At 42.5% G+C, this 23239-nt stretch overlaps 1 protein-coding gene across 1 annotated transcript in view; it reads left to right on the top strand.

Moving 5' to 3' along the window:
• The window catches only part of LOC311588225 (alpha-2-macroglobulin-like), a 43350-nt gene extending 41625 nt beyond the window's left edge, over window positions 1-1725 (top strand). The window contains exons 34-36 of the mRNA XM_084765704.1: window positions 711-813; window positions 1220-1261; window positions 1595-1725. Of these exons, the coding sequence (XP_084621830.1) occupies window positions 711-813; window positions 1220-1261; window positions 1595-1611 (162 nt within the window). The 3' untranslated portion in view covers window positions 1612-1725. The remainder of the gene's footprint in view (window positions 1-710; window positions 814-1219; window positions 1262-1594) is intronic.
• The last annotated feature ends 21514 nt before the right edge of the window (window positions 1726-23239 follow it).

Genomic DNA, 23239 nt, shown 5'->3' with positions numbered 1-23239 from the left:
AGAAGATACCATCAACCTCAGCTGGCACTTGGACCATGCAATAGTAAAACACCAATCCACCTATGGGCCAATGATGGAAAAGATAGGTACAGTAGCAATACCTCTATTGATAGGAATTTCAGTTGGCAAAGCAGCAGTGCTTCATCTTTTATAGACTTCTTTGGGTCTATGTCCGTGTTTTTACAACATAGAAAGGCAAAGCTATACTACACCTCTGAGATTTAGAAGAAGGCATAATAGATAGTTGAACAGAAAACACACACACACACACACACACACACACACACACACACACACACACACTCATGTGCTGGTTTTGATTAAGGTGGTGGTTCTCAACCTATAGGTCATGACCCCTTTGGGGTTTGCATATCAGAAATCCTGCATATCAGATATTTATATTCTGATTCATGACAGTAGCAAAAATTAATAATTTTATGGTTGGGGAAGTCACTACAACATGAGGAAGGATATTAAAGAGTCACAGCATTGGGGAGGTTGAGAACCACCGAATTAAGGCCTGTATAGTGATGAATTTATGTTAGTTATTTAAGAAGTAATTTTGGCAATTTCCCATTTACATTGGGGGCTTTCTGCACCAAGCACCACAGTGTTAGTAGATAAAGTCCCTAACCCTCGAAGACCCAAATTAATTTTAAAGTGAAAAAGAAAGCTTCCAGGAAAATCATTTAGCTCCTTTTGACTTCCAGGTGTCAAAACAGATACTGACCTTGTCCTTCACCGTTCAGCAAGATATCCCAATAAAAGACCTGAAGCCAGCCATAGTGAAAGTCTATGATTACTACGAGAAAGGTGAGTGCAAGCATCCTGAACACAGAGACATTAAACTTAGGACTGTGCTGGGTGACCCCTCAGCCCTGGCTGCTCGTTACTTTGTGTTGTCTCCATCCAGTTTGACACATAATTAAAAAAAAAAAACTCCTTGGTTTAAATATATCAACCAGCAAAAACAAAATAGCTGCAGAGGTGACTTTTTTTTGTCAGATAAGCCGATTGTAGGACAGTATGCGGGTTTAAGGACTGTCCTACCGACTGTCAGGAACCTGGGGTAAAAGAAAATGTGGCTCATTGTACCTGGAAGGATGCCCAAGGCAGCTAGCAGTGCATCAGAGGAAGGCCTGGGCCGTTTCTGATGCAGTCGAAGATGCCCATAGTGACATCACATGATGCATTTGTTTCCGTTTTCTCTCTTACTCAGATGAGTTTGCAGTGGCTGAGTACAGTGCTCCCTGCAGCACAAGTAAGTAGTTCACATTCCTTTAAAAGGCACCCACAGTTTCTCTGACTTGTCTCCCAAGTTTCCTCCTCTGGAACATTCTAGGCAAATACTCTTCTTAGTAATCATTCTGCTTATATTGCATTTTATTATGGGAAGACGTGTGCGTTGGAGAGGTGTGGTGCCTCTCCGGCCCTCAGCTAGTTTGCTGCACTGCAAGTTGGGTGTTTATCTGTAGTGGGTCTTGTTTTCTGCTGTGTCTTGGACACTATGCTGTTCAAACTTAGAGGCAGGGGATGTCGTTCGTTCATGGCAACCCAAGCCTATCTTAATTTTCTTTTCTTTCCACTACCACAGATTATGGAAATGCCTGAGGACATCGTGAATAAAAAGTGTTTTATTACAGCCCTTTTCCTACAACTTCATAAAAGAAACCGTGTTTTTGTATTTCCAGAGATTTGATAAATAAATGATTTTTTTCAAATTTATCAGCCACTATTCTATCATTAATTCAGTCATCATTTTTTGTTTTTTTTTACATTTTATGCTTCCACATCTAATAAAAACTGATAAAATCAGGAATGGAAGGAATTTAGAATACCAAAAAAAATTGTACAGTGATATTGGTTTAAATAGTCTTCGTGAGATGGGGATGGATCATAGCTAAGAGAAAGTAAAGAATGATTGTAGGGACACCTTCAGGAAGAGCCAAAGAGTGTATTTTTATGAACTAATAAAAGACTGACTTGACCAGAAATACAAAGCTGGATACGTTTTAGCAGAAAGTACCCTCACTGCTTGGGGTTTAATGTGTTCTATGAAGAGATAAAATCTTCCAAGGAGTAGTAGGAGGGACCCACCCATCAACCTTGGCTCTCAGATTCCATAGTGGATGGCCAACTAAAGTTGTGATCCATATAGACGCCAGTGTCCTCAGAAGGAAGACTGTATGACTCAAGCCCAAATGGGAGGGTGGCGTGCTAGACCACCTGTGTCTCTTAATTATCACCTGATCATCAAGTCAGAGTGAAAGGCTGAAAACAAAGTCACGGCTAGTTTAGACACAGACCCCAGAGACTCACAATATCTGGTCTCCTATGTCTCCCTCTTTTCCTTCCTTGTTTTATTTTTCTTGCATTCAGTATTTAAATGACTCATTATGTGAAAGGGTATGTGGAAAGCTTCTGGAGACTTGTAGGGAAAGAGCAGAAAAGAAATTAAGACAGAAGAATTCAGAGGTAAGGCACACTGAAGGCAGTCCTGGCCACCGTAGCTTTAATTTGCCATGAAAAAAAAAAGTGTTTACTTTGGTAGTAAGTGGTGTGAACTGACGCCATACAAGGACTTTGAAATTTAACAATCCTTAGTTCTGTTTCCTGCATGAATACAAGAAGGCACTCATGTTTTATGATAAATTATGCTGTAAGCACCTCACAGCTGTAGTCCCTTTTCTCCTCGTCTGTGAGGGGCACATAATTGAAAATGTTTTCAAAGAGTGTTTGTGGCAGCTCATTAGCTGTCACTCTTCATCCAAAAAAGGTTTGTCCCTGAAATACCAACTGTTTGTTTCTTATCTAGAAAGCAAAGGATTATTTGATAGTCTTTAAAACTGTATTTAAAAATGCTGCGGTAAACATAGCTCTTTAGCCAGACTCAGAAAGACAAATATCACACAGGGGAAGAGGGATCTTCTCCTTCTATGCCCATGATTTTTGTCCTGTTATTTTTGTCTTCCATTTAATCCATTTTATTGGTAAGGCTTAATGCTAGGATTTTTTGTTTGATTTATTCAGTTGTACATATCCAATATTTTGATTTTATTACTTTCAGTATTTCTGCCTCTTAATTGCACTCCTCTTTTGTGTACTGTAGTCTCTTCTTTATTCTGTTTACCGGCTGTTGCACTCAGAAGGCTAAAGTAAGGGAGGCCACCAGCCTCAGACCAGTCTGTGCTTTCCTAATGGCAAGAACTTGGAGAGAAAGAGAAGGAAGGAGGGAGGGAGGGTGAGCAAGTGAGAAAGCAAATAGCCTGCAGCTGTTCTACATTTCTAGAGCTCCCCGTTCCCTGCACTGCCCACTCTGGAGAGTTAGGGCATAGAGACAGGCAGGTTTTGCACTTCTGTTCAAAAGAGTAACAACTTGCAGGATGGGAAGCTACAAACAACTATATTGTTAATAACTATATTCAATAATCGATAAATATATTCAATGAACATATTGTTATTTATATTAATATTTTTATTTACGCTTTGATGATTTCATGTATTATACCGTGTTTCTCATCCTATCCACTTACAATTCCCCTTTCTCACCCCTCCTTCCAACACATCTCCACCCAACCCTCACGTTCTCTTCATTTGTTGCGGCTCACTGAGTCCACTTAACGCTTGCGTGCGCTTAGAGATGGAATCATCCCCATGAACAGAGGCAGTCTACCTCAGATGGCTGCCTGAGCAACAGCTACATCCCCACAGGAAAAATGACTCCTCACCTCTAGTAGCCATCAGCTGACAATAGCTCCTCATCTAAGGAGAATCTCACAAGCCCCTCCCACCCATGCAGGAATGTTGCGTAGCTCAGTCTTTTGAAGTTTTTTTTTTTGTGTAGGTAACCACAACTTCTGTGAGTTTGTGAATGCAGTGGGCATGTCATGTCCAGAAGACAGTATTTCTCACTACTTTAGGGGAGATGTCACATGTACTTGATGGCCTGCTAACCTCTGTGCTTATATCAGTGAGAAACTACACCAGATTCTAAGCCTTTCAGTTACAGAACCAACCTTTAATGGTCACATGTATTTTGCAGAGAAGGTCCTATGTAGTCATACCTTAAGCTTTATTGTGCCCTTGGAATTGGAATGACAATTGGCTGAAAACCTAGAATTGGTGAATAATTGTTGCCTGGAAACTTGTCCCCAAATTGCACTGTACTTAAATATGCTGGAAATAAAACATCTGGCATTAGACTCTTGAAGCTTTATGCATCCTGATAAAGTCAAACTGAAACAAGTTTTATTCTCTTCTCTTCTCAGTTCTTTTCCCTGCCTGCTGTAACACTTTCAGGGACCCCATTACCACATGAAAAGAAAAATAAATGTCTCCTGTTGCTGGGGTCCAGCCCTGGGGTGAGGTCAGGGCCTGAAGAAAGGTGGATACAGAGCAGTGAGGGAGAAATGAGTCAGGCACAGAGGTTGGGAGGAGTTTTGCAGCCTGACTGGCTGGCAGTCAGAGCACCTCTTTATTTATACAGAACTCAGTAGGCAGGAATAGTTGCATGTTCTTCCGAAACATAGATCAGATTATTTTTGTCCCCAGTTTTAAATTCCAGTTGGTCATAAGCTTAGTCATCATTAATAAACTGTGACAGAATAGAATTATCATTTACCATCACTTTCCCTTATCAAACCTACAACCCAACTTTTAACAATAATGAAATTTCAAGGGCATATTTTGCCAAAGAATGACAGTTTGTTCAAGGGCAGTACACAAAGAGAAAATCTCCAAGCTAGCCTGGGCAGATTATTATGTCCCAAGCACTGTATTATCAACTTTTAATAGTCAGGGTCCAAATTACCATTAGGCCCAAGAATTGCTGCATCTATTATTCAATTTCTGGCATAATACAATGTTTATATTTTATATATTTATAGAATGTATTTATATGTCTAATCTTGGTATGTTTTGTTCCTTGGTCACAGGACACCATAGTGGCCCAGAATGAGTTCACTTCTTCTAAGAAAGGGAGCTCTTAATATTTTATTCATTTATCCACACCATTCTTTGTTCATCAGTATATGGAAGAGGCTTTTAATTTGGTCTGTTGCCAACTTCTCTCCTACTGAATATTGATTACCTTTTAAGTTTACTTTATTTTGATTATCTTGTTCCTGAGTAAGGAACATCCAGGGAAAGATGTGCTAAGAATATCTTTAAGTCAGAGGAGGTTTCTGCCATAGTTACTTGTTTCACAACCTCCAGAGCATAAGGAAGACCTTCAACAAGAGCCAGATAAGGATATCTCCCTAAAAGCAGGAGGGACAGTATGGTCAGGACATTCCTGGGGCAGCTTAGAAGCAGTACTCCTGGGAGATGGTGTAAAGGATGCTTAAGAAAATTTCTATCTATCAAATATCCCTCAAGTTGAGGATATAAGAAAATCTCCTCAAGCATGCAACACACAGAGATCAAGGCCAAAAAGTGGGGGACCAGACCACAGCCATTGCATCACTCAGCTCAGCTTCGCTGGAGCTTTGTCAAACGGTTGTGCTGGCTTTCTGACTTCTGCTGTTCCCAAATAGATATGGCTGTGCCATCCTACCAGCTTTCCTCTGACCTCTGTATATATGCTATGGCATGATTTCACAACCAAATGTAAAACATAAAACCAAATCGAAAGGGAAGAAAACCACATTTGATTAAAGCTCTTGGCACGCCACTGTAGCTCAGCTCGACTGTGTTCAGGCGCATCCTTCCCAGTGTGTCTCTCACTAGGACATGCAGCAAGGATTGCTCCCTGGAGGGCAGCAGGGGGAGGTGGAGAGTAGTGTCCTATGTAGCCTCCACCAACCTCAGGGGTTACATCACTAAACACAAATCTAGGTGGTACTGTGAAGGGAATTTGCAAAGTAAATTTACTGATCACCTCCCTAAAGAATGGCCCAAAGAGAGATGGTCTAGGTGGGCCTGTCTCCATCAGCTTGGAAGTCTACAAATTAAAGGAATATTTGAATTGTCTCTGAAAACAATGAAGCCTGAAGCTGCCCTGTCTGCCGGCCATGTTTGAAGTTCATGCCTGTTGGTGACAGTTCCTCTCTGACTTCAGCTTAACTCCATGGACACAGAGATTAATACCTGTAACAAGTGTGTGCATCACACTCCTTTCCGTTTTTATCTCATGTGTGTCCACAAATGCACACAGAGTACACCCTGCTTCTTCATGTTGAGTAGGCATGTGCACACTCACTCTCTGTTTCTTGATTGTGGGTGTCATGTGACCAGCTGCTTCAAGCTGCAGCTGCCTTCATTTCCCCACCATGATGGGCTAGACCCTTGAACCAGTAGAAACCACTTTTCCCTTAAGTTGCCCTTATCTGGGTTGTTCTTTTAAGTCACTACAATAGAACTTGCATTATGTGATTAGTAAGTCATGACAAGTTCTGAGGCCCTTTGTCTTGCATGAAGGACAGGGACAACTCTCATTGCCTATTGGAGACTCTTGAATCCTAGAAACATAAACAATTATAGACACAAAAACTCCAAGAAGAACTTGTCTCTAGTCAAAATATCAGATACAGGGAATCTTGGTCATATGGACTAACTTCCCTCAATTGCAAGATGCCCCTGGAAGAGGAGACCCAGAGTTTTACCATCACAGAACAACAAATACAGTTCAATGCACTCGATACTGTCCACACTACGGAATTTGAATTCACCATGGAGAAGTTTTTGGTTTTTCTTAACTAAGGTAGAAAGACTCATGCTAATGTGCTGTGGCATATTCCCACAGCCTGGAATCCTGGACTGAATAATGAAGAGAATGCTATCTGAGCATTTTGGCTACAGATGAAATGTGATAAGTCACCAGCTACTCTGTCACCTGATACTCTGCTGTGATGCTTCTCCTACCATGATGAACTGTGAATGGCTCAGATGCAGACTCAAGGAGTTCATTGAAATGGATTGTTAGGGCAGTAAAAAGTTTAGTAAAAAAGTTATTGACACCATGGACAGACAGACTGACAGACAGACAGACAGACAACAGCACAGCAGAGGCTCTAAGGAGAGTTAAAGCCTAGCACCAATGATGGACAGCATGGCAAGAGTTCGAAAGAGAGGAATCAGGGCTTACGTGGAAGATCCAAGTTCCCTTATTTTAGATTCCAAGTCAGGATTCAGTGAAAGAGTGGGGAGAAGGCAATGTGGCCAGAAAAACCTTCTCTCCTATAAACCTCACATCCCTGGGTAAAAACCATGGTTCTTGTATATCCATTGATGCCTTTTGAATTGTTTGCTTAAGAGTGTGTGTGTGTGTGTGTGTGTGTGTGTGTGTGTGTGTGTGTGTGTGAGAGAGAGAGAGAGAGAGAGAGAGAGAGAGAGAGAGAGAGAGAGAGAGAGAGAGAGAGAGAGAGGAGAGGGATCCAGGACTTTTCATGGGTTTTGAAACTTCAAAGCCCACCACCACCTACCCAGTAACACACTTCCTCCAACAAAGCCACAACTCCTAACCCTTTTTGTCCTTCCAAGTAGTGCCTGATGATTAATCATTCAAATACATTGGCCTATAGAGGCCATTCTTATTCAAGCCACCACATTCCACACCCTGTCTCCCATAGGTTTGTAGCTGTATTATGATGCAACAGTGCACTCAGTGCAATTTCAGAAGTCCCCATAGTCTATCACAGTCACAACATCACTGAAAAGTTCTAAGTCTCTTCTGAGACCCATGCCAATCTCTTACCTGTTATCCTGCAAAATCAAAACAGAAAAGATCATATACTTCCAACATGCAATGGCACAGAATATACACTACCATTCCCAATGGTTGAAAAGGAGAATAGTGAGGAAATACTGGACCAAAGCAGGACCAAAACAAGCAAGGCCAACTCTGTCTCTCCAAACTCTGCATCTTCATGTCTGATGTCAAAGGGCTCTTCAGGTCTTGCTGATGCCGCTCCCGTCTAGCAGAAAAGACACCAACACTGGGAATTCTTCTTGCAGCAGTTTTTATTCAGGATCCTGGAGTGACCCTGGGAAAAGCTCCCACAGAACCTTTTATAGTATGCCTGTCTTTCAATAGTTGTAAATGAGGTAGTTATGCTTAAGACCAAGCCAACCACAGGAAAGCTACCCCCATTTGTAGCTCTGAAGCTGAGCCCATAGACACATGCTAATAGACCATAGACATATGCTAATTCTGATGAGCCAGCTATAGCTAACAACCTCTCATAAATCATCTATAGGATTTTTTCTTATCTCCCTCCATTTACTGTCTCAATTTTTATGCTTCATTCACTGTTGTTTAATGGGATCACTTGCAAAACAGACTATTTTGTATTTGAATTTCTATCTTCTTTCTGAGCTCCTCTATGACCATTCAAATCAAGAGGACCAAACAAGCAGGAGGACAGTATGTGTATACATTTCTCGTTGAGGTTGACAAAATATTGAAAGACTATAACAATCAAATGTTGCTGCATTAGTTGAAATGCTCTTGCAAGAATTCAGTTCTGAGACAATAAGCACATGAAGTGGGATAATGGCAAAGAAGCCAAGGTTATGGTGAAAGACAGACAGCATGCTAAGCTGTTTTGTACATGGTAGAGATAATTAACTGACTAGTTTTAAAGGAGAGAGGGTATAATGCCATGTATATTTTCTTAGTAGCAAAATCAGTCTCACAGTGTGAAAAGTTGTTCACTTATTAACTCACTAAATTTAAATATAAATGTATTTTAATGGATATATAACATATTTGATTATGTCCCCTGGATGGGGAGGCCTAGTGGCACTCAGAGGAAGGATAGGAGGTTACCAAGAAGAGACTTGATACCCTATGAGCATATACAGGGGGAGGTAATCCCCCTCAGTCACAGTCATATGGGAGGGGAGTAAGGGGAAAATGGGAGGGAGGGAGGAATGGGAGGATACAAGGGATGGGATAACCATTGAGATGTAATATGAATAAATTAATAAAAATAAAGTTAAAAAAAAAAAAAAAAAAAAAGAAACTGCCACGTCGCCACTCCTGGTTGGTGCATTCGGATCATACCACCTCACGCCATGCCTTGTCAGATCACACCACCTGAGGCTATGACTTGTTTGAATCATGCCACCTCACGCCATGCCTTCAGGCATGCGCATAAGGGGCTTGCTCACTGCGCATGCGCAAAGGTTTACTCACTGCGCGTGCACAGAAGGGGGTGCATTGCGCCTGTGAAGCAGCATGGGGCGCTGCTATCTGTGGCTCTCCACAGTTCCCCCTTATTCATTAAATTTTGAGCAAGTGGCACAAAGAATGCCTGGTAGGTTGTCCCCCCTGCACTGGAGAAATAGGCTGACAAGATGGTTGACCATTGGCCTTATAGCACGTCCCCAACTTCTTCTTCTTCTCCTCCCTCGCTTTATTAGAAAAAGAGGTAGATGGATCCATCATATATAGGTGAGCTTGGGTCCCCGAAGAGAGCGGGCATTAACCAGAGTGGGGAAGCATTGACCTGATCCTCCTGGGGCCACATTGGCCTGTCAAGATGTCTTTTTGAGGAGGAGAGGGGGGTCCTGATCTGCTGTCTGTGGGCATCCCCAACATACATCGAACAAGACAGTTTCCGCCATCAACCTCTATGCAATCAGGTTTACTTCTTGGGGGACTCAGAGTCGGACAATTGGGTCCTCCCCCTGCGGTACCTCATCCTACACCCCTTGCAGGTGCCCATGCCTTACGGCAGGCAATATCTGAGTATATGCCATTCTCACCATGCCAAGGAAGGGGAAACGGAAGCACCTTAGTGTCATGGCCTTGGTCTGCCAAGTGCACGGGGGATCTATACCCATCATTGACTACTTCTCTATCATGCCAAGCCACATTTGAGGAGATTGCCCAGCCTCCAGTGCAGCAAATGCTTGCATCATACAGGCCTGCGTGCGATGTTGGTGGGTGTGCATCCTGCATATGCACCAGAGTGCTAGGCAACTGACAAGGACCAGACACACTGTCAAAGCTCTTATTCCCGCCCATTCCTGCCGATGAGAGAAGGCGTTCTGGAACCACTGCGACAGCCCAGAGACCATGGAGACGTCAGTTCGTGTAGAATTGATGTGCACCATGGAGAGACGCAGTTCCTGCAGGGGACTATCCAGGCTTCTGCTTCAGTTACCTGCAAGATACTGGGAGAGACTGCTAGACAAGTTAATCTTCTGAAAACATAAGCTTCCTTTAAGGGGAAAGCCCATATTTTCTGTATCAGGTGAAATCTCTTTTGTTAACGAAACATTGGTGGTGAAGATTCGTGGGAAAATTGCAGTTGTATGTTTTGGAAAACCCGACAGGATTCTCCACCTGTACTCAGGCTGTGTCATGGAGCCCGGAATGTTTCCCACCATTATCATCCAGATTCCCATCTATGGGGTCAGGCACTGCCAGAGGCTTTGGAACATCATCATTTTTTCTTTTTGTAAGTCGAGTTAATCTTTCAGGCACCCACACTGGTTGGTCTGCATCCTGTGGAAACACACAAACAGATCCTCTCACCCAGACCAATACTGGGTCTGGGCCCTTCCACTGCCCTGTAAGGACATCCTTCCACATGACTGTGCCTTTATAAGTAGAGTCTCAGCTCTCATGACACTTGGCAGCCGTCATGCCGGACTTATCTAATTGAAAAAAATTTATAGTTAACATAGCCAAAGCAAGGCACTCTCTAGGTGTTCTTTTATACCCTATTCCCTTTTTTTGTTTTTGAAGGCATTCCTTAAGGGTGCGATGTGCTCTTTCAATGATGCCTTGTCCCTGAGGATTATAAGGGAGGGCATGAAGTAATGTAACACCCATCTGTGCACAGAAAGAGGTAAAAGTAGCAGATGTATAAGCTGGACCATTATCAGTTTTATAAGTTTTTGACATGCCCCAGGCACTCCATGCCACAAAGCAATGATCAATAACATGATGGGATTTTTCTCCTGTATGTGGGGATGCAAATATAATACCTGAGGCAGTGTCAATTGAAACATGCACATATTTTAGCTTCCCAAATTCTGGTATATGAGTGACATCCATCTGCCAGATATGCAAGGGACATAGGCCTCGAGGATTTACCCCCAGGGGTAGTTGAGGCCTAAAAGGAGCACATGCTTGACATTCTTTCACCACAATTTGTGCCTCCTCTCATGTAATGGCAAAGCGGGAAGCTAAAGTTTTCGCATTAATATGGAAATAAGAATGGAATTGATGGGCTCGATCCAGATTAGTCAAAGCAGTTAGGATTAAATGGGCCCGTGTGGCTTTATCTACTATATCATTACCTTCTGATAAAGGCCCTGGGAGCCCGGTATGTGCTCGAATATGTTGAATAAAGAAAGGTTGAGTATGTTTCCAAATGAGGGTTTGTAATTGGGATATCAATTCTCCAATCACACTTTTCATATTAATTTTCCCTGTTATCTCTAACTCTTTGACTATATTAACCACATACTTGGAGTCAGAGAGAAGATTAAAAGATTGTGGGAATTCTTGAAAAACAATGATGACAATTTGTAATTCAATTATTTGAGGTGAAGCAGAGGCAAATTTCTTTATTACCGGCTGGCCTCCACCAACTGAATATGCTCCATGCCCTGTTTTAGATCCATCAGTAAAAATAGTGGGGCAATTTTTTAATGGTTACTTAGATGTGACCACAGGAAAAATAACAGGATGCTCTGAGACAAACTGGAGAATGGGATCTTTTGGGTAGTGATTATCAATATCTCTAGTATAACTACAGCGAAGTATTGCCCAATTATCCAGAGTATGAGAAAGTACTTCAAATTGTTGAGCTGTATAAGGTATAATAAGCTTATCAGGCCATTGTCCAAAATATTGAAGGCTTTGATGTAAACCTACAAAGGCCAATTGTGCTACTGCATCAGGATAATGACTGAGTGTTTTTCCTGGGGAAATCTTTGGATGAATCCATAATAAAGGTGCCGATTGCCATAACACACCCGTAGGTTGTCTATATGAGGGCAAGATTAATAATTGGAATGCTATATTGGGATTCCATCTAGTAAGACTTGCAGTAATTAATCCATCCTCAACAAGGGATAAGGCTGCTCTTGCCTCAGGGGTAAGAATTCTAGGGGAAGTTAAGGCAGGATCCCCAGGCAAAATATCATACAGTGGTTGTAATTGGGAATTAGTGAGTTTTAAATAGGGTTGCAGCCATTGTATATCCCCCAGCAATTTCTGGAAATCATTAAGTGTTTTCAAACTATCAGTTCTTAATGTAATTTTTTGTGGGGTAACTCTATCTTGACATATTCTTGTTCCTAGATAATCAATAATTGTAGCCTTCTGCACCTTCTTTGGAGCAATGAACAATCCTTTTACCTTTAAGCTCAGGACTAGCCGGGTGTAAGCTTGAACTAAAACCTCCTCACTCTTTGCACAAATCAAAATATCATCCATGTAATGAAAGCACTTAAGTTGAGGAAATTCTTTCCTAAATCCCTGAATGGCATCAGCGACATATAACTGACACATCGTAGGACTATTAGCCATCCCTTGTGGTAACACTACCCATTCAAATCTCTGATCAGGCTCTGTATGATTTATCGAGGGTACTGTGAAAGCAAATCTCATTGTGTCTTTTGGAGACAGAGGAATGGAGAAGAAGCAATCCTTGATGTCTACCACAATAATATGTCAATTTTCAGGTAAAGTGGATGGCAACGGGAGGCCTCTTTCGACTGGCCCCATTGGCATCATCTGATTATTAATAGATCGCAAGTCATGTAATAACCTCCATTTGCCTGATTTCTTTTTTATAACAAAGATGGGTGTATTCCATGGTGAAACTGAGGCCTGTAAATGACCTAGTTCCAGCTGTTCCTTAACTAACTCATGAATGGCTTGCAATTTTACTGAGGGCAGGGGCCACTGGGGAACCCATACAGGTTCCTCAGTTTTCCATGTAATGGGAATTGTATCCTCAGTGGCCCCTAGGAAAAACCCAGACCCTTACGGTCAAGCTTTGGAATGCCGGCAATAGGATCTGGACGTCCCCGCAAATTTTTTCCAAGTCCTTTTCCTCCAATATATCCCATATTATTCCTCATCTCCTGGGACTGTCTGCTGTAGGACTCCTGATTAGTGATCTTATATCCCATTGCATTAAATAAATCTCTTCTCCACAAGGTTATGGGGACTTCTAATACATAGGGTTGGAAAATTCCTCCATGACCCTCTTCATCTTTCCAATTTAGCACTCTGGCACTAATATTTGGGGTTTTCTCGAACCCCAGCCCTCTGAGTAAGTGACTAGAGGTTTGAACAGGCCATCGGGGGACCAATCACCTTTTGCAATTATGCTAATATCGGCTCCAGAATCCATAAGACCAGTGATTGCTTTTCCTTCTATTAAAAGTTTTAGAGTGGGTCGATTTTGTAAATTCATAGCCACGTAAATCGAAGCTCCTGAGGATCCAAACCCCTTCTCTCCACATGTTTGATCTTTTGCCGAGAATAAATTATGACAGCTAGGAAGAATGAGCAACTGCGCTAGATGGTCACCGGGCAAAATTGCGCTCACCCTATGTGGAGATGAGATCATAATTTTTACAGTGCCTGTATAATCTGAATCAATTACACCGGGACGAATAATAAGGCCTTGCAATGTAGTAGAACTATGGCCAATTAGTAGTCCCACTGTGTCTTTTGGTAGAGGGCCAGTGAAATCAATGGCTATCAACTGAGGCCCCATTTGTGGGGTCAGCACGAGTCTGGTGGTAGAACAGAAGTCGAGGCCTGCGCTCCCTCTAGTAGCTCTCCGGGGCGTTGCCATTCTATGGGAGAACGCAGACTCGGCCACTGTTCCGGAGCCCTGGTCTCCTCCATTGCCCCATATATTTGAAGGCCCTGAGGACAAGGGCTCTGTGTCCCATTTTTTGGCCGTGCTCCCCTAAATCCTGCCGCTAGTGGTTGACCATTAATGTCTTTTAATGACTGGCATTCATTAGTTCAATGATTTCCTTTCCTGCATTTGGGACAGAGGCCAGGTGTACGTGGAGGAGGATTTTGACTAGTCTGATTAATCCCCCTGGGACACTGGTGTCTGAAATGTCCTTCTTTGCCGCACTTGAAGCAATTTTGAGGACCAGTAATTCCCTTTCTATTCCTTCCCTGGGCTGCCTGCATCATGGCTGCAGCCAATGCTGTATTTGATAATGGTCCTCCTATCTCTCTGCAGATCTTTAACCACACATCTAAAGATTTATGTTTGTATGGATTTATAGCTTGTCTACACTCCTTGGTACATTGCTCAAAAATAAGTTGTTTTATCAAAGGCATTGCAGTATCTGGGTCACCGAAGATCTTTCCAGCGGCATCAACTAATCTGGCCACAAAGTCGGCAAATATTTCATTGCCTCCTTGAATAATTTTAGTGAGATTTCCAGATACTTCCCCTCGTTTAGGAAGGGCTTTCCATGCCCTTGTGCCAATAAAATTAATTTGCTCAAAAACTTGCGCCGGATATCCTGTCTGTTGGTTAGCAAAACGTCCCTGCCCCATAAGCATATCCTGGTCCCATGCCGGTTGTCCGTTAGCTGCATTGGCAGTTGCCTGCTCATCTGAGAACCCAATGTAATAAGCTTTCCAATCTAAATAGGTGCCAGGTGAAAGGCAGGCTCGTGCTAAATTTTGCCAATCTGAGGGTGTCATGCAATACCTCCCTAGGGATTCCAACTGTGCCATAACAAAGGCTGCGGTCATGCCATAAGCACGAACAGACTCAGCCAGTCTTTGGACAATTTTAAAATCCAAGGGTTCGTGATAACGATTCCCTTGTGCATTCTGAAAAACTGGGTAACAATGAGGGGCATTTTGCAAATGAAATTGCCTCCATACCTCAGGACAGGCAGACCTACCTCCCCCTGGTATTTGGGGTGGGGGTCTTATTTCGCCTGGAGATTTAGGTGATTCTAGTTCAGGAGCTGACGGCTGCGTAATCTTGGTCTCCTCTTTTTTGGTATAATAATGCTACCTAGCTGTTCAGCCAACTCCTCTAATTCTTTGTCCTTGGGGCCAGAATCGTCCCCTTCAAACTGTTCCTCTTTCACTTTTCCCAAAATATAATTCCCCATTTTGTTCGAGTCCCGGAACTTTATTGTTTCAAAGCCTGAGAACTTAACAGTTATGTCCCACCTCCCGGGAACTTAATTCCCCATTTTGTCCGAGGCCCGGAACTTTATTGTCTCAAAACCTGAGAACTTAACAATTATGTCCCATTGACCGTGAACTTACTAGCTAGCTGCCCTGGCTGCCACAAATTCTGAAATTCCCCGTACGGGCCACCAAAATGCCAATGCCGCTCCTGTCCAGCAGGAAAGACACCAACACCGGGAATTCTTCTTGCAGCAGTTTTTATTCAGGATCCTGGAGTGACCCTGGGAAAAGCTCCCACAGAACCTTTTATAGTGTGCCTGTCCTATCAGAAACTGCCACGTCGCCACTCCTGGTTGGTGCATTCGGATCATACCACCTCACGCCATGCCTTGTCAGATCACACCACCTGACGCTATGACTTGTTTGAATCATGTCACCTCATGCCATGCCTTCAGGCATGCGCATAAGGGGCTTGCTCACTGCGCATGTGCAAAAAGAGGCGCACTGTGCATGCGCAAAGGGTTTTCTCACTGTGCGTGCGCAGAAGGGGGCGCATTGTGCCAGTGAAGCAGCATGGGGCGCTGCTATCTGTGGCTCTCCACAAGGTCTCTAACTCCTTTCAGCTTTATTGACTTCTACTCACTTCTCCCTGTTGGGCTGGTTCCTCACCAGCTCTGCAGCTCTCCTTGCCAGGTATCACACAGCTCTTAGTTTGTGATGGCTAAGGAAAACTCCATTTTGTCTTAGGAACTCATTCTCATTTTCTAAAAGATGAGTTCATAGCAACTTTGACTTCTTGCCCCACTCCCTAAACTTGTAAAATTGATATGAGATAATTAACTGATTGCTTCGGCTTTTTAATACACACTTATCACTGTTACCAGGGAGAGAGACAGCTCCTCACAGCTAATAGGAGTAGAAGCAGTTTCATACTTGGCTTCACATTTCATACAAATGAGATAATTGCAGTGCCCACTGTTTCTTCTAGCCAGTTCTGAATAACACATCTTCAATTCATGTTTAAAACTGTCAGCCTGCTATCAGTAATTAATAAATTCATTTAATGGTAATTTGAATCAAGTCTGTGGTCTTTTCCCTGTGCACTTGAACTCCATAACAGGTGTCTTCAAGGAAATCCGGGCTTCACTGTTACAGCTCTGGCCTCCTCTGGGCTTTACTTCAGTGCTTTAGCTTGTCTAAATTACCTTTCACAAATTGGAGGCTTGGCTTGGTGTGGTATTGCTGTGAAGTCACCATTCCCTTTATACCATTTAACATTGGGCTCTTCTTGATATTTTTTTCTTCCTTGAGCACTGGACTCAGCTTTGTTACGTTGACTATTTCCTTTTCTCCTCTGTGAACACTGGACTCAGCTCCATTACTTTGATTATTTCCTTTTCTCCTCAAACTCTATATCTTGTATTTCTCCTTGCCATACTTGTCTCTTTTCATTATAGATCTGCATAAGAGTATCAGCTGGTAATCACATGACAGTCAAAACTAAGCTCTTTTGAAATTTCCTCAGCCAAGGCCATTAACCCAAAACTCAATTCAACATCAGGCAAATTTTTAGGACAAGAGCAGAAAGCAGCCACATACCTTGCCAAACTATCACAAGAACAGTCTCTAGGGTACTTAGTAATGTTTTCTACCCTGAAATTTCTTGAGCTGGGCCCCCGCAGTTCAATTTACCGTCAACACAGTCTTCTATGCTCTCCTAGGATGGTCCGGTTAGCCCCCACTAAAGCATCTAACTGCTTTTCTAGTTCAGAGTCCCTAAGTCTTTCTTGTTCATTGAACAAACAGTATGGTCAGGTATGCCTCAGCAGTACCCCAGTCACTGGTCCCAACTTCTCTTAGTCAATGTTCTGTTCCTGTGAGGAGACACCATGACCAAGACTACTCTTATGAAAGAAGGCTTTTGATTGGGGGGCTTGCTTACAGTTTCAGAGGCCTAGTTATTTATCATCATGGTGAGGAGCATGACAGCATGCAGGCAGGAACAGTAGTTGAGAGCTATGACACACTTCCTCTAACAAGGGCACAGCTCTTAATCCTCCTAATCCTTTCAAATAGTGACACTGCTTGGTGACTGAGCATTCACATATATGAGTCTCTGAGGGCACTCTTGTTCAAACCACAGCAGCTTATAAAAATGCAAGAGGTGGCCCAAGATAATTTTGGTTCTCCACCAACCACATCCTGTGCCTCCCAAGGCTACTAAAACTCAACACTGAAGCACCTTGACTTTATACTTGGCTTCTTCAAAGAACCACAGTTCCGGCGGCCATCAGGACAGCCATGTGAGACTGGGGGAGGAAGGGAACAAACCAATTTCTGGGCCGAGGTCCTCTGGGCTTTGAACCATGTTGGTGGTTCCTCCTTCTGGGCCACCCCAGGCTTCCACCCATCCCAACCTTTTGTCTTCTCAAGGATGCTTTAAAGAAGCCATCTCAGCTGCTAAGCCTCTTCCTTCAGGTTTCTATTTATATTAATCACTCATAGTTGAAACTAAATTTATGCTGCATACACAGGCTAGCTGGCTTTTGAGCATCCAGGGAACCTCTTGTCTCTACCTTCTAATTTGATGCAGGAATGCTGGGATTATAGACAGGCGGTACCATGAGTCTGGCTTTATCTGGATCTAGGAACTCATGGCCTGAGGGTTGCATGAAAAGTGATTTAACAACTGAGTCATCTCCCTAGGTCCCATCGAGACAGTAATTAAAAATACCAATTCTCTATAGTCTCTTCTAGAACACAGAAGCATAGGTAATGCATTTGAATTAATTCCATTAGCTTAATACTACCTTGATATAAAAGTAAGGTAAATATGTAATATGGAAGGAAAACTAATACATGGAATGAGCATAGATGCAAACACCATCAACAAAATATTAGCAAAGCAAACCCAACATACAGCTTATTCATTAGGATCAGGATGGACTTATTGAAGGTGGGTAAGTTTCTTTCATCAATCTGTAATGAACCCTCTTGGTCTAGAGTCACGGCTTGGCAGTAAGGAGCATGAGCTGCCTTTTCAGAGGGCAAAGGCACGGTTCCTAGAATCAAATAGGTGGGTGACAGCCACCTGTGACTCCAGCTTCAGAGGATCTGATGCCCTCTTCTGGACTCCAGGAACACTGTGGACACTGTGGACACACACAATGCACACTAAACTCTCTCTCTCTCTCTCTCTCTCTCTCTCTCTCTCTCTCTCTCTCTCTGTGTATGTGTGTGTGTGTGTGTGTGTGTGTGTGTGCGTGTGTGTGCGCACGCTCGCACGCGCGTGTGTGTAAATAAAATAAGGAACTGGTAGATGTTTCAGAATTAAGAGCATTTGTGGCTCTTGTAGAAGACCTAGGTTCAGTATGAGCACCCATGTGGTTCCTCACAAGTGTCTATAATTCCAGTGTCAAGGTATCTGATGCCTTCATTTGGTCCCCAGAAACCACTAAGCATGCATGTAGTACAAATACATAATTCAGGCACACACAAAAATAAAACCAACAAACTTTGAAAAGATTAAATAAAACCAAGTAAATCCAAAATCAATCCATTTAATCCACCATACTGATGGACTTTTAAAAAGTTTCTTATAATTGGTGCAGAAAAAAAAATAAAAAAAACCTGAATGTTAATTTGTTGCAAAAACTCTCAACTACCTAGGAGATTTTTAGATCAGGAGAGCTCAACCTCTGTGAACAGATCAATGTTGGGGAAAGTTCAGTCCTAGATGTACTTATATCTTGAGCAACTGGATAGAATCCTAGGCTCCTCTGAAAGACCATATGAAGACAGCACAGCAGGCAGTTGTCTACCAGGCTCAGCTCTTGTGAGTGGAAGGTGCTCCTAGGCAGTCACACCCTCCTAAAGAGAGTTTGTGTCCTGAGTTCACTATGTTCCAAACACAAAAGTATATTTTGTATCTTTTCACAATATCAGAATTTACTAAATAACAAATTTACAAGGTGCAGAGTTTTCAAAGACAAGAAATGCCAACTCAAGCAGCAGGGAGAGGCTTCCCTGCCATGGACCCCCTTTGTATACTTTGTAAACTTTGTAATCCCTCAATGCAAGAAAGTGGTCAGATCCCTGTCTGAGGAGCCCCAGCAGCCAGGCGTCTCCCTCAGTCCTCTCTGTCATACTAGAATTTCCAGCCTCTGTAACTGTCACAAAGGTCATCTCCAGCCCCTCAACAAAACCTTCCCAGGTTATGCTATTTTTTGGTAAAAATCTAAACAAAAAGCAACCAATCCGTGAGCAGGAAACTCCACCAATCCCTGAGCTTCCAACAGAAATCCACCAATCCATGAGCTCCCCCAAGCTCAGGACTTGAAATCCTACCAATTCTCACCCTCAAAAATCTCTGCCCTAGAAAGCTCCAGCCCCCAAAAATCCTATATAAAGGCCATGTCTTCTTGGCCCCTTGCTATCTTCTCCCAGGAAGAGGGGCAGCTAACCTTGAATTTGTCTCTCTACAACCTGGGCCTTCCCAATAAATCTCTTTTATAAAATTTGCTGCTGCCTGGTGTGACTCATCAGAAGATGCCAAGAAGCAATGAGAGAAGAAGTGAAGAAGTGGACCAGGGCTGAGGCTCCTGAGCTTCTGAGCTCAGCTGAGGACACTCTTCCATGGGAACTGCAACACTTCTGCTGAGGCCTCCTCTCAGAGCTGTGTGGCTCTCATATCTGTCTCAGAATGCCCTTCCATTGGGATATCCTCAGAGCTATGTGGTTCCTGGGCCCCTTTGTCTCAGCATACCCTACACTGGGATACCTTCTCCTTTCGGAACTGTGTCATTCCTGGGCCCCCTTGTCTCAGGACACTCTTCCATCTGAGCAGGAAGGCCAATAATTAGATCCCCTTAACTTTGGTGAGCTTAAAATTTACCTATCCTGATAGCTATCTTCCAGACTCACTATGTCCCCTACCTGAAAAAACAAAAACAAGTCAGCTGGATGCCAGCATTGCTCCTAATAAACTTGGGCTTTCCTAATCTCTTGGACTTTGACATTGGCCATTTTCCTCTTTATTGGTTTTGGTTTTGTGTTCTGTTTTTCCATTTGACTAATGCACTCAATGCCTTTGCTTGAAGCATTGATTTCTGCTTGTATGTTCAATTTTCTTGATTATTTTCCAACAATTTTTCTTTAACATATTTTACTTTGGTTTCCCTTTTCTTATTTTAATTTACCTTATCTGTAAAGAAAGGAATTTCCCTGTGACACTTCTATACATGAACTTGGATTGTTATCTGCTCTCTTACATTACAGCAGCCCCTGGCATGTACCTGAAAGCCTCTCCTTTTTATTAAGGTTCCAACTTCACATGCTTGGCTCTGGTTAGGCTCACCTTATCTCTGGAACTGGCATGTTACAGACAGCCAACCCTAGGTCCATTTGTATTTCAGAAAATGACAAAATTTCATTTTTCATGGATGAGCATGGTATTCTTCCCCTGACCTCCTTATATCCTTATTGTTTATCACTCTGTGTATGGAATTATCCGAGGATTCCATGCTGAGCTTACCGTGAACATCAAGTGACATCTCTGTAACATGTTGTGGAGCTTTGTCTGAACTATGAGGTAACCTCATAGCAGATGTTCACTAATATGGTTATTCTTATAAAATTGTGTTTCTTTCTCAGTTTCTCTTCTAACCTAGCCATAATCCAAATAGTTGAAACTGTACTATATTGTTTGTTTAACAAACTTTATGGCACAATCCCAAGCAGTTTTTAAATCTTCTTCATTCTCTAAGCTAGTTTTGTTTCCTTCCAGAGTAAATTCCAGAGATATATGTACTTTATTGTTACAATTAAATGTATCTGTTTGGCCTAGGAAGCCAATAACTGACACAAAGAGACTGAAACATAATTCAAAGCTGCAAGCACTACTCTGGGCAGAATCTAAACTGTTACTAATCTAACAATAAATTAAAATAAACTAATCCTCATAACCTACATATATCCCAAGCACTTTTCAATCTGATCTTCCTTGCTCAGCTTCTCTCCCTCAACATTCTCCATCAACTGTCAACTTTTAACGGTCAACTCCCAGCTTCTCTCCCTGTCCAGGAAGTCCCACCTTCCACTTCCTGTCCTTCTGCCCAGCTGATTGGCTAACAGTCTTCTTCTAACTCATCCTTCCCTGGCTGGCAAGAAGTCCAGGCCTATTCTCTCCTCTACTCAGAGATTGGCTATAAGCTGCCTTATTGGCATATCAGGGGACAATTGGGGAGCAGAGTTTATACAACATTGAGACAGGAGATTTTCAGAACAAGGGTTGCAACCAGATATGGGAGGGGCACAGAAATCGGCATTTGAATTACACAATAACCTTATGCCCATAGCTCACATTAATGTTCAAGGATATTGATGTATGTGCAGGTAGATGTGTGTGTGTATGTGTGTGTGTGTGTGTGTGTGTGTGTGTGTGTGTGTGTGTGTGTATGTGTGTGTTGCTATGGTTCTGGAATCATGGTAATACTGGCTTTGTGGGTTAAGTTTAGAATGATCTTTACTTTTCTCTTTGGTGAAGCAACTTGAGGAACATTTTTATTTTATAGACAGTAGGTAAGATTCATTATGCAATCTGTTAGCCCAGGATGTCTTTTTTTGGGGGAGATTGTATCACTCTTTCCATCTTGTCCCTATATTAATCTCTTCATATGTTTTGTAACATCCTGTATTTTTTCATCACACCCTGGATGTAGCAATAGGAAAGCAGCAGTTGTTTCATGTTTGATTAACCTCCTTTATCAATTTTGGTGTCTGTTTTGTGAATTGAGAAATCTCTTCCTTTTTTGGAGTGTCAACATTCTCAAGTATGACTTTGCCTCATAGTCCTAAGGGTTCCCATGGATTCTGTTTATCTCTTCTGTGTTTCACATTCTAATAATTTGTGTCTTTTCTCTGGGTGATTCATGTCAAGGGTTCGTCAGATTTGTTCATTCTACCAAATGGCCAGCTCTCTCAAATTGTTTTTGTTTTTATCTTCAGCTCTGATCTTTCTTATGATTTCTCATAACTACTTTGGAGTTAGAATTGGTTTGTTATTGCTGTTGTATCTCTGACCACAAGATGTATCATTAGGATGCTTGAGGTATGTATGATTTTCTTGATGTGGAAACTGATAGGCATAAACTTGTCTCCTAGACCTGCTTTTTTTTTTTACTTCTAGAATTTTGTGGTAAGGTGGAGGAAATAATGAAGAAATTTCCATGCATGGGTTTCTGTGGTGCAAATTTTACACTGGCATCCAGAGAAAGACATCCAGGTGGTCCATCTTCACCATTGTGGATGTTATGTGTTCCTTAAGACACATGCCAATAGAAACAGTGGTGACTGGAGGAACAATTGGCTTAATGATGTCCTGGCCAGAAAAGAAACTTCTATCAGAAAAAGGAGGGGTGGTTACATCCTCAGGGTAATAAGGTATCTTCAAAAGATCCATTCAAACAAGAGCCTTGCATGTTCTCTAACCCTTTCTCCATTTTCCTTGAGGAGGAGATGAAGTCAACCTACCCTGCCCACATTCATGCTATCTGAGGGCAATAAAGGGTGGGAGTGTCAGATCACCTGATTTATGCATCATACTGGATATCAGCTCACCCTGGAATTCTGCCCTACAGAAAAATCTTGTGGATGCATAGAACATCAACGATTCTGAGGAGGCAGGGTACTGTTTGATGTGGTAACACATTTGAGGACCTTCTGTCCTATCTGGAGAACACCATTTCTGAAACTAGCTTAGCATGTGCTGAGTTGCCCCAGTTAGATGCTGTCTGGGAGATCTATTCCTGTTTCGGGATACTAAAGCAAGGTGTGGCCATAGAGAAGAGAAGCCACATACTTCCCAGGAGCCTCTTCCTTTTTCTGCTTTATCCAGTCTCAGACACATCTGTACCATCCATGTCTGTCTTCACATCTCCTTCCTCTAGGCCCCACAGAGCTGTTCTCCCATTCAAAGATTTATACAAACTGATATAAACTTCAAGTCCCAATGGGAGATCCCTTGACTTTAATTGGATAAAATTACAAGACTGTTCTGTCTACTGTGAGTAGGTAAATAGGGCTTGATGGGGTTTCTGAATCATAACTGGCCCAACAAGACTAGCATCCTTGGAACCTTTTTATGTC

This window comes from Acomys minous, assembly GCF_964271855.1.
Source record: "Acomys minous genome assembly, chromosome: 17".
NCBI classification, from domain to species: domain Eukaryota; kingdom Metazoa; phylum Chordata; class Mammalia; order Rodentia; family Muridae; genus Acomys; species Acomys minous.
The sequence above is the reverse complement of the archived record's forward strand: the minus strand, read 5'-3'. Positions and strand labels throughout refer to the sequence as shown.